Source organism: Watersipora subatra, chromosome 3 (genome assembly GCF_963576615.1).
Source record: "Watersipora subatra chromosome 3, tzWatSuba1.1, whole genome shotgun sequence".
Taxonomy (NCBI): Eukaryota; Metazoa; Bryozoa; class Gymnolaemata; order Cheilostomatida; family Watersiporidae; genus Watersipora; species Watersipora subatra.
The window spans coordinates 67005209-67021438 of NC_088710.1; the positions used below are offsets into that span (position 1 = coordinate 67005209).

The following is a 16230-nucleotide window of genomic DNA, read 5'->3' on the forward strand; positions in this document are numbered from 1 at the left end:
CCAAACCTGAGGTATCGGTGGGATATCCTGGCTAGCAACCTGGTCTGCGAGTTTAATGTATGGCTTAGCCATCTTCATCGTTATATTAAAAAAATGGTCAGCCAGATTTTCGCCTGCAATGCATAAAATACAAACACCTAAACGCTTGTTGCTGCTAAGCAGTTTTTATTGAGATTACAAATATGATAGCATCATCACTCCACTTAAATAGTACCTTGCATGGGAGGCAGTTGAAACTCCACACTAGGTAAGTGCTCTTGGTTCTTCTGCATATCTAGGAGACCATGGGCCTTCAAGTGGGCATGAACTTTCTCTAAGAGCTGTAGGCATACCTGACCATCTTTGGTCTCCCCAAATATTTGCTTATGTAATGCTTCTGATAGCATTTGTATTCCAACAGCATTTGTTCTGGTGACATTCTCGCTATGTTGGCGAGAAACAAGTTTTTGAAAAACCTTGGGCCGACAAAGATTCATCCTATTAGCTGCAATCAGAAGCCACTTTAAATCCTTTTGAGTATGCTTTGAGAACAAAGAAGCTGTGGCCTGGTGGTCTAAAACATGTTGAGAGAACAATTCCCAAAAAGGCCACTTGTGGTGACAGGAATGATATCTAACCATAAACTGCTCTCTGCAACTGGAAATGTCTCTAGTTATCGAGGTTCCCTCACCAATGAACTCAGACATGTCCAGCAAAGATCACAGAGCTATTTTTTGTACAACAAAAACATGCACAGCCTCCACTTGCAATAAGTTAAGCAGGCATCATACTATCTTTGAGAGATCGCTCACATATTCCAGTATAAATTTTAGCTTGCCTTGTTTAACTTAGGAACTAAATATCTTTCCCTCATGACAAAAAATCCATTTTATTTTCCACTGTTTTGCGTATCTTGGCAGTGGTAACTAATTTTCTTATTAGTTTAAGCAGACTGTGATTATTCGCCAAACAACTCAGCACTAGGTCGATCTTTTTTCAATAACAATCTTGCCATTATTGCTAACGGTTGATAGCATGCTTTAGTGCAGATTTCTGTTTACTAGTAATCAATTATACTGAGAGTCATTTACCTGACACCCTGATCAAATTGGAGCTAATACAAGAACTGCATTATTACAGATATGAAATGGGAAAGAGTTAATTGATTTTTGCTATCCAAAAAATTATTCATCGGTATCAGCCTAAGAAGCTGTAGCCAGTTGTGAGAACATTGCAGACTTTTACAAATTTTTTGTTATCAGTGATAAGTATAAAGAGATTAAGTACAAGCAGACGTGTGTGAGAAATGCAGCTTGAGTTTCTAATTGTTATTCTTTTATTCTAGTAACTTTCAAACAAATAAAGAAAACAGAGAGATAAATAAGATAAACAAATCAAACTAAATTTGAATTAATTTATGATTATTTTCTACCAGAAATAAACAAAGTCAAAAATTATAAACTAAAAACGCTCTAAGAGCCTAGTACCACTTTCTATAAGCAAATTCCATTAATTAGGAAATTGATACTAAATAGAAGTACATATTTTACATGGAATTGTTTACATTAGCTGGCCATTTTCTTTTATTAAATAAGAATATTCTTAACTTAATGGAAAATTTGCGTTATTTAGTCATATTTTAATATACTTATAACAAGAAGTGTGTGACTGGTGTATGACTCAACATTGCATGAAAATATGTGTGACCAATTGCTGTCAAATTGATTTCTTTTTCAGTGAATTAATGTATTATCATATTTTCCGTTAATTTTCAGCAGCTTGCACTATTATGAAATCATATTTAGTGTCATTTTTATTCACAAAATTGTCATTTTTGGGCTCTAATACCCCTTTGGAAGTAGTGACCCCGAATACCGTTAAACCTTTAATTGAACGTCACCTTTATTTGAACGATACCTAGGCTACCTGGTCAGACATAAAACAGTGAAGGACTGTTGGATAAAGCTGCCACTGAAACCTATCGAGATTGTCGTAGGTCCATGGCAGGTGTTTGTCAGCATCATTTTTGTTTAATAAAAAAAGGGAAAAACTATTTACTTGTAAGTCCCTAACAATTGAAAAGGTATCGCAGCACTTTAATCTACAAGGAATGTTATAGTATCCAAATTTTTTTCAAATCTGGAATTCTAGAGCTTTTTATACCTGACAATATTTGACATTCATCAGCAGGTTTCAAGGTTTTACTTAGAAACAACGATTTAATGCTGTAGCATCCTCCTCTATTTACCCTCGGGCCAATGAAGCAGTTGAGTGGATTGCTCACACCATCAAAACATCTGAGAGATACCCTCCAAACCCTGCCTTTGTTTTTTTGCTGACATCGTCATTCAGGTAACCATAGAATTCTCACCAGCCGATCATGAACTCACGTGCACTATAAATAACATATGTAAACTACCTCAACTCAAGTGCAAAGTGCATCATCATGAGAACGAGATTCACAAAATAGAATGAACGTCTTATACGTGCTCCAAAAGTAGAGATATCAGGTTTAGTGAATTGGTGTGAATTTGTGGCAACAAACATTTTCTCAGGTTAGGTGTACTTAGATAATCAGTAAGTGACTTTATTGTTTGATAGAAAAAAGCTAATCATTTTGAAAGCTAGTGTCAAAAAGGTAAAATGTGTTTGTAATAGCAAAACCTCTGCATAGCAATTTTATAAATAAAAGAATCTTAGATGTCAAGAGTGCATTATACTCTATTCCCAAATGGCAAGTGTTCTATTCTGTATATTCTGTGGCTATGTAATCCTTACATAAACAATTATAGCTTTAGTCAAGGTAATTTTGTCAATATTGTAAATAAGCATGGTATGACATTCGTTTATTTAACTCTCGATTTTACAAGAATATCTGATCTCTTTTATCGTTATAGTCGCATCTTATCTCTAAAGGCTTATCGGGCCACAAGAGATATTTTATCGAGATAGATAGATAGTGATAGATTTTCTGAGAATGAATTGGTGTTTATTATCAATTGTCTGATCAACAAATAAGCGAAAATTCCAAGCACTATTTTTATAGATATCATTTAGCGCACCTGCACAAGTCCTGTATACATTGCAGTAATAGCATGGGTGTGCGCCTAACAATTGTGGGCGTAATGAACCTCTAGGCTAGGGAAATTATGTCAATCTTTATTATTCATTCCGTTGCAAGTTTATCTTGATTTAATCTTATGTTTCTTTTTGAGCACATTTAACATCAAAACATAAACCATATTTTTACAAGTTTAACTATTAGTGCACGTACAATGATTTAATGAGTAAGTACAATTAGGTATACAATCAGATAGTGGCTGTCTATCGCAATGGTGAAGGCATGACATTTTCTCAAAAATGGAGCAAATAGGATCGTGTAACTCAGTCTAGGGTTACGAGAAAACTTATAGCCGTTCGTTCTATGGTTTTTAACAAACGACGGTTGTTTATCGTTCACGTATACGTAAAACCGTAATACGTACATTGAGCCTCGATTATTCAATTCAGCAAGCCAAATTTGACGGTCAAGTGAATGCTCATACAAATAAATGAGCACAGTATACATATTTGGTTGCGTATTGCTTTATACGAAACATTTGCTTTAAAAATTGTTGTAAAATTAAAAACTTTTTGCTGTAATAAAATATACCGTAGGCAAGGCAGAATAGAATTTAAATAAGTACATACATAATGGAGTTCAAAAAATTGCGTTTCGAAAACGGTTTCTATATACTTATCGCTTTACACCGTCTTCGCCGACTATTTGTCCTCAGATTATTACGCTGACCGGCTACAACGAGATGAAGATGTCTATGATATTTGTTAAGCAACTTGTTTGGGTACATTGGTAGTTTTCTCACACAGCCAGCGTCATACAAGCATTCGGAAGCAGATTCGACACTTGATGGAGGTATACATAGGTACATTGTTGAAGTAATCAAACACTAACTTGCCCAGGTGGTGTACCACATCTTTTACCTATCTTACTTTGGCGAGCTATGCGAAGAATATTGACATGAACTTGGTGCTACAAGATGTGGAGATCAAGTAACACCATAATACACAACACTCTCTCTTAATGTTTTCTCGAAAGCAAAGATAACAGTTATGCAGCGTGTGAGCTTCGTTCTAATGACTTTAGGTTTTTGCAGATTACAGTCATGTTCGTTTAGCTTTGTGTAAAGGCGTTTATTGTGAAGTACTTTTAACGCATTATCTTATTTCTTAAAATATTTTACAAAAATAACATTGTACAATTCAGCTCATGCGATAACTATTTTAAGTTCAACCAGTTGTAGTGGGTTCTGCAAGAGCACCAACATAAATATGTGTAAAGAATAGTTGGTGACAAGATAATTTTTCTGTATGACCTATCTACGAACTTATTCACAGGTTACTAACTTACTCATTACATTAACATATATCGTACTGATTCTTCAAACATGCACTAATACCCTTTAGTTGTAATGCGAGATAGGCCTACATGGGAAAAGCTGGCTAATGATTCGACTTTAAGAGGCACATAATTATTCCTGCTTTAGTTTGCCCCTAAAACAAATTCTGTGTTTATCTAAACGCGAGGTTTTACAATAAAATCTATAGGCCTATCTATTAGATTGGCCAGTCGGTTGTAAATCACTTGTGATGCTTTAAGTGCTGTCATCTTTACATGGAACCATTTACACTTAAGAACTTTCCATTTAAGATTCTAAATTGTAGTATGTTGTCAAGTGCAATCTTTCCATAAAAATAAATTACTATTACAAAACATTTACTAGTTATCTTTGCAACTTCGCTAATTTAAACACAACTGAATTAGTAATTCAGTAAGGGCGTATGTAAAAACTGCTAATATATCAAATTTCAATGTGGATTCCATGTGTAAGGTCTACCACTTTTTTAATAAGATACTACTGAAGAAATCACGATGTTGTGATTTAGAAGAGAGACAACCCTCATATTAAAGCGAGTTTCACATTTAGGTACAACTTTCTGTTATTCTGCACCTAATTAACAACATCTGCTTGTTCTTAAGATTACTCAAAGCAGACTGGGAGCAAAATAAATTGTACATAACAATGAAAACTGGTCCATTTCATGACCAGTTTCACTGGTCATGAAATTGAGGGAGATATAGTGTGGAATGACTAAAGCTTAACAAACCATGAAAATTCCAACATACAGTATGATGTTTAGAAGAAAATCCATACCACGCATAGCTTAGTAACAATAACGCAGACTAACAGACACACACACACACAATGAAAAGTGGGATATATTAATAGGCCTATAGATAATGATAAGTACCAAACTGGAATTGTCTTTCCTTCTGAAGTTGCCAAAAAACTTTTGTGGATAAAGAAAAGGTGTATACGCTTATCATTTTTTATTCCAACCATGTCGTCATCAGCCTCAAACTATTTTGGTATTTTACACAACATTCATTATGTAAAGTAAGAGATTATTAATCATGAATGGTGAAAGTTGAGAGTTAACTATTCGTGTAATCTATTCACAGCCTGTGGGTTGTGCATGATAACTAACATGACAGTTTTATTGTGAAGTGTAGGAGCCATCACAAGCATTAAAATAACATAGTGACACATTTCTGAAGCTGACTAAATATTTTGTGTGTGATTTATTTACAAATGAAAAGTAAATCATTATCCTCTAATTAAAAATATAAAACACATTGTTTTTCATTTGGGTTTACTGCATGAATGCATAAAATTCTCTGATTATAGTGGGTCTTGTGAAGACCTAAAAATGACATAGCTTTAGTTTATTTAGACGTGTTATTGAAGGGTGACTTGCAACAAAATTCACATTACAGTTCTTTGATATCAAAAGATTCACCATGTCTTACTCTGTTGTGTGGTAGGTACTAAATATGTGGAAATGTGATTACAAGCTCTTAAAAGCTCAAAAACAAACAGTTAATCGCAGCCATTACGAAAATGCCGTAGATTGGAATTCCTTTTCAAAACGGCTCAAATGGGACGTAGCTGAGCACGATGGCTTCTGTTTACACTTTCATGCAAGCTCATTTGTCGAAATATTTTCACAAATATACTTCACACATTCAATAAAACCATGTCTATGGTCCTTATGCGTCTATTTCGTCATCGTTGTAAGGTTGTCACTTTGAGCACTGATATCTCAAAACCTAGCTTAATATTTGTTTAATCTTTCAACCTTAGCTTGAAGGAGTGCATATCATCCTCTGATAAACATGTGGAGCCTGTTGGTCACCTGTGAGTCAAAAAATGCTGCAGAAATTGTTAGCGCTATTTGGCAGGAAGTATGGGTCACATGATCAGATTATGACTAGATGATTAGACCGAGCTGAAATGAAACTGTAAAGTAGCGAGCATCTATATTTGATACAGGCTTTCCGGTAGATCCCGAAGTGTTTGTTATAAACTAGCGCTACAAGACGTTTTATATTGAGCCTTTTATTGACCTTTAATTTCACATGATAACATCATGTGTCAAAACAATAGCGGCAATAGCTACAGTGTTTGAGAATGTCATCGAAATAAAGAGATTCTAAACTATGACGTTTTCGTGATGGCTGCGATTAACTGTTCGTTGTTGAGCTTTTAAGAGCTTGTAATCACATTTCCACATATTTTGCACCTACAACACAGCCGAGTAAAACATGGTGAATCTTTTGATACCAAATAATTGTATTGTGAATTTTGTTGCAAGTAAACTTATAACCCATTCAATCGTAAATATTTTACATCATTGTCAGAAACTATGTTTATTTGTATTAGAGTCGCTTTATATTGTTTCATGTTTATCACCTTTTGCATCGTAAGCACCTTGAATCATAAACTACCGTAGTATCTTGAATTTCATGTTGAGGCGCCTTATCTTGTCGCTATTTCTATGTGGTTTTTGAGATTGTTGACCGAGATAGGAATTCAATTATTAAATAACTGAGCTGTAGCTTTATCATATTATCATATTTTTTACTCGTTGGAAGCAATTAATGCCAAGTCATTTTTTTATCAATTTGTTCTGAAGTGACTAAAACAAATAAAGTGAACAACAAGTTGAAAGTAACTTAAACCCCATAATGTCTATTCCCACCGAGCACAGGTATGCATCGTAGCTAGTAGTAATGCTGCAGGTAGAAGATTACAGTGAAAAGAAAAACTGTCAACCAAAGTATTGCTGTAAATAATAATACAATGTAATCGTTATCATAGCTCAATGTCATCTAGATCTTTTTTAATAAAACAATAACTGCTATACATATTTATATAATGATAAGTAGAATTTTTATTACTGTTTTTTTCTGATATCTATATATGTATATATTTCTCAAAGTATGTGGATATGTGTGTCATTTCGGCTATAACGCACGTTGATTATTTTACCAATGCGGCCACACGTTACGATGCCCCTGTTAAGAAAGATTTTTCGTAAGGTTCAATTACTAGATCGAAGTCAAGGCCAATTCTTCTCACATGGACAATTATATTGTCTCCGTGGGAAGAGACACGACATTATCTTTCTGTTTGGTCAGACAAAGACAGCACAATATCTCATTTTTACATTTGTACTGGTATCGAGAGGTGCCAGTATCGTCGTATTCAAAGTTTTGATGGATAGCTTCTGGTGGAACAGTAACCTTTTTTATGCACACGTGCACACTTCTATGCAAAAATTGTTATTATTAAATCTACATATTCAGGATTTTATTTTGTTATCTCGGTTTGTATTATTTGTATCATTACCGAATCATATTTTATTGTAATCGTAGCAAAACCGACTTAATTTAGTTATTACTTGCTAATTATTTTACATTTACATCTAAACCTTTTTATAGTTGTTTCATTTTTTTATTTATTTGACCTGCTCGAAACATTTTTCTCATGATACAGAGATTAACTGTTGTTTGACAAAATTTGAAAACATTTACAGTTGTTTTTATTTTTCTCAATTTATTTCAATTACACAAAACACTTTTTTCATGATATGTAGTTTGAAAGTTAGAATGGCAAATGTTGTTATATGTTAAATGAAAAGCAATTTTCAGTCCAGACATTTTATTATCCCGGCAACACCGGGTTGTACAGCTAGTAGCATTATAATTTATAATTATGACCACAGCTCACTCAGTTTCATCAAGAATTTGCATCTTCTTAGGCAAAATTTGAAGTTTTGTTGAGTATCTCATGAACTTCACTTGTTGCCAGGCCACTTCAGTACCTAATTCATCATTTGAAATGACTTTTTTTAGTTTGAATTTCAAAAACAATAAAACTTGCAAGTATTTATTATTAAATGATTAGCTTTTTTCAATCATAGATTTGGTGACAGGATAAGATAAAGTTTAGTCATTTTTGTATGAGCTAGATAAGTCATTACAATTATTTGTGAAATTTTATAGTAATAGACGATAAATATATATTTTATCATATATTTGATACATGCTTAACCATTTTGTTTTGATGTCAGATTTGTCTTTGAATACAAACCTGATTGAATTTTTGCATTGAATAGAAACAGCTGTCTTAGTATTTTGCTATGGTAATTGTATTTCAATTGTTTATCATAGAAAGCCTGTATAACTTATTGTATTTATTAGGAGAGACATGCAAGATCCAGAAAAGAGACCGCACAATGATGTCAAATTTCTTCCGCTGCCATTGGCTTTCACAAAGGCCCATTGCATTCACTGATTGGGCGAGATGGTTTTACGCAGCTAGGAGACATTTTCAAGCTCGAAGTCACACCTACTACTATGACATTTTGAAAATAAGCTCTAGTGCAACGCAGGCTGAAATTAAATCTGCTTTCTATGAGTTATCAAAGAAACACCACCCGGACACAAATCCACATTCTGAAAGTGAAAAGTTTCACGAATTGGTTGAGGCTTACGAGGTGTTGGGGAGCGAGCCGACACGCAAGAAGTACGACAAAGGGCTGCTTAAACCCGCTGATATAGAAGATATAACGACCAAGGATGTATTTGGATTAAGGAATTATAAAAAGAAATCGAATGTGATGACAGGAAAGACAGAATACTATGACTTCGATGAGTATTACAGACAGCATTATGGAGATCAAGTATTGAAACGTTTTAAGCGTAAGCAAAGGATGAGTCAAGGAGGAATGAGTAGCTCTATTGCGTCCGCTCAGCCTTTGAAACAGATATCTGGCACCTCTCAGAGGCTAGATTTGTCTGACCGCAGAGCAATTCGGCTTGACAACCTGCCAAGCTATCTTTTATTGTTTTTAGTCTTTTGTGCACTTGTAATGATAGTAGATTTGGTTGAACGGATTGACAAAAAGAACAGCGAGAGGTAGCAGTTGATATTTTTAAGGAAACCCTTTTCTTCAATATAAGAGCGGGTGTGTTGTCAGTTACTGTATTTTTATTGATACATTATATAACTTGAGTTAAAAGAATACTGTTATAGCCATATATTTTCAGAACTGTATGTAATTAAAATGTGTAAATGTGACAACAATTAATAAAGACAAAAGGTTTGTATAGCGCGCTCCACCTTTAAGCTTGCTTTATCAAAATACTCTGTATATATTAATTCATTTTTGCCAGTCTTGTATACACAAGAGGAATCATCTAGACAACATTTAAATAGCCTGAAACCTGTTGATTAAAGCTACAGCGAGTTTTCATGATTATTAACTTATCAATATTACTGATCCCAATGAGTTTTGTTGGACAATCTATCTTGGAAGCAGTGGCAGCAACAACAGATTCAGCGTATATCATCTAGCTTGACACAGGGGGCATGTGCGGCATCATACTGTTATATATTGGGTAAGGAGCTGTATTAGGCTGTCTCTGTGGATATCCCGTATGAGTATTGCTGACAGGTGTCTCTGGGCCACCCCAAGTAGCCTGGTTCACATTTTGTTTTATCATCTCTCCCAATTTTTCCGATTTTATTTTCAACAAATGTGTTTTGGCACGCTCTTCCATATATTTCTCCAGAAATGCATCGCATTCCATCTGCTTGGTTAGAAAAAGCTCACTCAAGTTCTACAATAGTAATAAACAATTGGATTTTTTCTTAGAAGCAATGTACTATCTCCTCTCCATATCATTAATATGTTAGTTTAACATATTAATATTAAGTTAATATTAAGTTTATTCAAGTTGTTCAAGTTTATTTATGTTCATATTAAGTTTATGTTAGTTATGCAGACAGAACGAACTTGGCATGCTCAGTCGTAAGTAAACAGTTGCTGTATACCATTAAACTTGCTCTGCTCCTGTCTTGGCAACAAAGCCCCTTCAGTGGCCTACAGTCACTCATCACAATGATAAAAACAAGTCAGTGATCGTCTTGTGAGTTAGCAGAGTTTCTATGCTTCACTCAACTTGAAAACCTTGTAAGAAAATGCTATACTTCCCAACTTTAAAAAAGAAGCCATAATGTCTGTCCGAGCTTTGTGCTGTACAATATTGTCAAACTGAATACAATTTTCTACTGTGTTCAATTTTTTTAAATCTATTGTATAAGCTTTGACACAATTGCATATCTATTAATTTTCTTTTTGGAATGCGTCAGCATGGAACAGTTATCTTACTTTTTTCTATTAGTATTGACGTGCTTTCATTCTAAAATCATAATAAATTGCTTTGTTTTTGCTTTTGTACTGTTGTAGCTTCGCTTACATTTTGCTAACCAATTACTAGGCATTTCCTGATAAATATAATCTGGTACAATACTATAGTAAGGGCAGTGTCCATCCGTCTGTCCAAGGCCACACAAAAAGCGTCAGAAAAAACATTGCCCCCCACAGGAATCAAACGCTGATATTCAGCACTACCAGCCAAGTGTGCCATCTGCGCCACTCAACTACCTTTGCACATCTTCAAACAATTTTGGACATATTTAATATACATGACGTTACTTATAATATCTACATAGAGTAGATATTACTGCCTCAGTAACCAGATATCAGTTATTGATGAATTCATATACATGAAAAAAGAATTTGACTACGTATGTTAAGGTAATGTCAGACATGATGAATTTGGCAACATTTATTACAAGCTCCAAACATAAAAACCAAAAACAACTATAGAACGCTCGATGCAGGGCTACATGTTACTCCACGTCGTACGTGTTATTAGTTATACAGAGTACTGATAAGCAGACATGTGTTTCTAAAAACTTGAAGGCAAGTAAAAGGACTGAATTTTTACTAAAGATACTGTAAGCCTTATTGTTAGTACATATATATATACATGTGTCACTGTGTGTACTAACAATATATATATTGTTAGAATATATATATATATATAGTATAGTGATATATATATCTCTGTGTATATATATAAGTCCCAAAGTTTGTCGCTGTCTGTTCAGATGCCTGTCTGTTCAGTTATAGCTATTAAAATCTTGGAATGAAAAGCTCGCTGCGTGTTAGATTTGAATCCACGGAGATTGCAACTGCAAGTTTCAAAACCACGTGTTTAATCACTGAGCTATTAATATAGTTCATATCATTCTATTACTCTTATTATATACTGTATGCAGTTAGTTAGTAATAGTTTATTTTGTTGATAAAAAATACCAAAAACGCCTTTATCTGCAGGCATACTATCAAATAAAATGGGAATTGTAAAAGTATCCTGAATACCTACAAAATAGCAGTGAACAATTCACTTTTGCACCGTACACAGACGCAAAATGTGCACTTCAGACTATTAACTAATATTATCTTTTGCATTTATTATTTTTGAAATTGTTCAAAAACTAATTGTTTGGCTACTATTACCTATATTTTTAATTTGTAGTTTTTAAATGTGCGTTACACTTATATTTCCTGTTTTTCGTAAGGTTTAATTACTATATCAGGGGTCAAAGTCAATTCTTCTCATGCGGACAATTATATTATCTCCGTAGAAAAAGCCTCTACATTCTCTCTCCATTCGGTGAGACAAAGTACCAGACAAAGACAGTATGATATCTCATTTTCACATTTGTACCAGTACCGAAAGGTACCACTATTGTCGCATTCAATGTTTTGATGAATAGCTTTTGCTGGAACAGTAACTTTTTTATACACACACTTCTATGCACGAATTTTTATTATTAATTCTACATACTATATTCAGAAATTTTATTGTGTTTTCTCAGTTCGAATTAATTGTATCATTACCACATAAACTTTTATTGTAATCATAGCAAAACAGACTTAGATATAGCTATTACTTGCTAATTATTTCGCATTTACATTTAAACACTTATAGTTGCTTTATTTTGTTTCTTAATTCATTTGACCTGCACAAAACTAAAAGTTACAGTTGTTTGACAAAGTGTGAAAACCTTAACAGTTATTTTAGTTTTTCTCTTAATTTAAACTGCACAAAACAGTTTTCTGATGATATGAAGTTTGAAAGTTCGAATGGTAACTGTTGTTATATGTTGAGTAAAAATACATTTTCTGTTCAAAAACTTATATTACGCGGGCAACACCGGCCATTCACCTAGTAACCATCTATAGGGAGTCCTGATGTTGTCACGCACGGCATTTCTCAAGTAATGATGAAATACAAACATTATTAGAAGCCTAGCCGAATGCCCAACGTTGCTCGGGTATGAAAAACAGCTTATAAACAGTGTCAGATAGTGTAGTTGCCTGCCACTTGCCATTAGCTTGGCACATTACCAATGACTAATTTCAGTAAGCTACTATCCATATTGCTAAACTTACTAATATGAACCGTGGGAGCAAGCTTTAGTGACGTTGTTCTATGCGCGGAGTTCTATGCGTATTTTAACCGACATAACGACACATATCGCCTAATGAATTACATCTCGCGTAGCATAATTGGTTAGGTTATCGCCAGGTGAATGGGATGTTCTGAGATCAAATCCAGCATGAAGCGAATCTTTCATCCCTAGATTTTAATAGCTATAGCTGGACACACTGAATGATGGACTTGAGATTTATATAGATTTAAAAATAAGAATGCATAGTGAGCAGAGCTCAATGGGTGATAGAACTCTTAGCAATAACAAAAATGTACATACGTCGGATGTTTCCTCACTCTGGGCTGCTCTTGTTTGCAATAATGCATGCGTCGTGTCTAGGGACTGCCCACTTGATTTGGATTCTAAAAAACATTGGAATACATGTAAAGAGGACATAACCACTGAAGGGATCGCACATTAAACAGTGTCTACCATTAATATTTAGTCAGTTTTGTAGCATAAAATGGAAAACTGGACCATACTGTGTCATCAAAGAAGTCCACTTTTTCAGCACGGCTTTGTCGAAGGTAATGGCTGGCTCCATTTCTGGTCACAGGTAGCCTGTCTTGACAAACTGTTGTTTTTGCGGAGTTGTCCCCCGGTAAGCGCGCGAGCAAAGCAACAGCTTGTCACTAAAAGCACTGCACCTGATGCATCAGCTGCACTGAAAGGGAGGTGTTCTCTTCTGTCTATGCGGCTTGGTTGCGATGTTATGTCGGTCGCTCCATTGGTAATCATAACGGATTTAGCGCAAAAATTTATGTCGAAAAAAATAACATAATAACGTTTAACCAGAGACCAGTGTCTGCGGTAAACTTTAGTAGAGCTTAAGAACTTAGGCAACAACAGCAACTAAACACGTTGTTATTTGTGCGCTCATTCAGTTTTATTTCTATTTTTGTATCAGTCAGTTTAATTTGTTCTTTTTGATTCTATTTTTAATTTATTTTATTCTTAAGTTCTACTTAACTTTACCGCAGAGACTGGTCTCTGGTTAAACGTTTTTATCTTCTTCTTTTCCTACATAAATTTTTGCGCGAAATCCGTTATGATTACCAATGGAGTGACCGACATAACATCGCAGCCAAGCGGCATAAACGGAAAAGAACAACTCCCTTTCAGTGGAGCTAATGCATCAGGTGCAGTGCGTCTTGTGACAAGCTGTTGTTTTGCTCGCCCCGCTCAACGGGGGAACAACTTCGCAAAAACAACAGTTTGTCAAGACAGGCTAGGTTTCAGTTTATATCATACATGTACCAGGTTGTCAAAACGTTCTGGCACATAATAAGCCAATTTAGCTTACCTATTTGCTAGTTGAATCTTACCGAGGAGAGAATACGATGTGTCATATTCTTCTTTAAGCTGCCCAGCTTTCTCATACTGGAGAGCAAGCATCTCTTTGCCTTGCCTCAGCACTGGCTCCATCTTCAGATTGTATTCAGCAAGACTTTTATTGCTGGCAACTAACATCTCTTTATCCTTACTAAGGTTTCTCACCTTTTAAACCATTGTATAGTATCACAAACGGACATTAGTCACAGCAAATGTGATAAATGTGTCTATACTGTCATTTCGAAAGATTACATTAGGGACACCACAGCCAGACCAAACAATTAAATTTCACATTCAATGGTCCGACAAACTAGAGGATTAAAACTTATACTATTAATACAATCTATTTAGGTGGATATTGACAATGAAGTATTAAAACAGAATAGCACTATGCATTTGAAATAGCAATATGCAACTGAAATAGCTATATGCGATTGAATAAGGAATATGTAGCTGACATAGCAATAGGCAATTGAAATAGCAATATGCAATTGAAATAGCGATATGCAATTAAAATAGCGATATGCAATTGAAATAGCGATATGCAATTGAAACAGCGATATGCGATTGAAATAGCAATATGTAGCTGACATAGCAATATGCAATTGAAATACCAATATGCAATTGAAATAGCGATATGCAATTAAAATAGCGACACGCTGAAATAGAAACTTCACTTCACATTTTGTTTGAAAATAGAAACGACACAACACATTTCATTTTAATAGTGAGTACCTGATCTTGGTCATTAATTAATTCTTCTAGTTTCTCTTCATTATCTTGCAACTCCTGTAGATCATCTTTATCCATGTAGTTGAGCACACCAAGCACAGCCTCTTCATTGAATGTAACTGCATTGCCTCTATCTCTGCCACTCAGTCTGTGTAAAGTGTTTTCTCGTTGCATGGCTAACTGAAGCTGGGTTTGGCAGAGCAAGCGCCTAGAAAACCTGCAAAAATCAAATATTGCATTTATAGCCCTATTTTTTAAAGATTTATAAAAATGTTTTCAGCAGAATTGTCTATTAAAGAAAGTTAGAAAGACAGCATTACTCTTCTACCACAACTACGTCATAGCTAAAAGCTGACACACATAGCCAATTTGCTAAGCTAATAACTGTTTTCTATTATCTTTGCCCAGTGCATTTTATTTTGGAATCAGATTGAAAAACTATCATTTTATATTCAAAGGCTACGTTGAAAATAATCACTAGTAAGAAATGCGAGTAAGCGTACTCAGCAAGGTTTTGAACCATTTTCACTGTAGTTGATGTCACTAAGGTCATCAATTTGCCCAAAAGATTTTATTTCATTCCTATCCTGTTGATTTAATTTGAAACAATTTCTCATCTAAAACTAATAAATCTTCAGATATTATCACTCAGGCTTGCTTTTGTCTTTTGAAATATGTGAAAATCTTACCAACGATTGTGGAAACTAAGCCTACTTAATAGCTGGTGACTTTAAAAACCCATTGGAGTGATACTAGAAATAAAAGCTACATAAAGTTTGTAACCGTTACATTCATAAACTAACTAGCATAAGTACTCGTTTAACTTGACAGAAAGAAATTTTATGACACAAGAAAATAAAGAAGTTTTGCTTAAAAAACAGTATCAACGATGTCTTGACTAGTAAGCACCTGGCTGAAAAAACTTTTCGAAACCCTGACAGAGAAACACCATAAAACTGTTATAGCATTAACATTGCCCAGTAGTAACCAACTATGAAGTGAGGTTTTTCAGAATTCACTAAGATCATCAGTTGCAACATCAAAGTTTTCACCAATAATAAAACGTTTTAAGAGTAACTTTAAGCAATGATATACAGCCCCATTTGGGCTGTATATCATTGCTTTAAGCAGATAGCCAATAAATGGTATTGCCGAAATGACAATGGTAACTAGCTGTATTAAAAGCTTAGGTAGAGCAAAAGCTACGAACAAAAAAAACTGTAGCTGGGTCACACTAACCCGCTAAGTGAGGCGTTTACATATACGCACAATGAAACTGCAAGAGAAAATAATATAGACAAAATATACATTAAATCTAACTCTGCACTCCCTTCCCTTACTTTGAAGCACTTGAAGTCACGAAAAATTTTTTAGTAAAAAGGAGAGCGGTCAGAAAGAGAAAAGGAAAGCTATATTTTGTATTTGATTCTTT

General features: G+C 34.5%; 2 protein-coding genes across 2 annotated transcripts; one reads left to right on the forward strand and one right to left on the reverse strand.

The window, feature by feature from the left end:
- Positions 1–3781: 3781 nt before the first annotated feature.
- On the forward strand, positions 3782–15232 carry LOC137390908 (uncharacterized). The gene is made up of 3 exons (XM_068077223.1): positions 3782–3902; positions 8585–9305; positions 15163–15232. The coding sequence occupies exons 1-3, from the start codon at positions 3887–3889 to the stop codon at positions 15230–15232; spliced, it is 807 nt and encodes a 268-aa protein (XP_067933324.1). The 5' UTR covers positions 3782–3886.
- LOC137389930 (vacuolar protein sorting-associated protein 37B-like) lies at positions 9302–15015 on the reverse strand. The gene is made up of 4 exons (XM_068076120.1): positions 14802–15015; positions 14060–14231; positions 13014–13096; positions 9302–10006 (listed from the first exon to the last, which is right to left on the reverse strand). The coding sequence occupies exons 1-4, from the start codon at positions 14970–14972 to the stop codon at positions 9737–9739; spliced, it is 696 nt and encodes a 231-aa protein (XP_067932221.1). The 5' UTR covers positions 14973–15015; the 3' UTR covers positions 9302–9736.
- Positions 15233–16230: the final 998 nt, after the last annotated feature.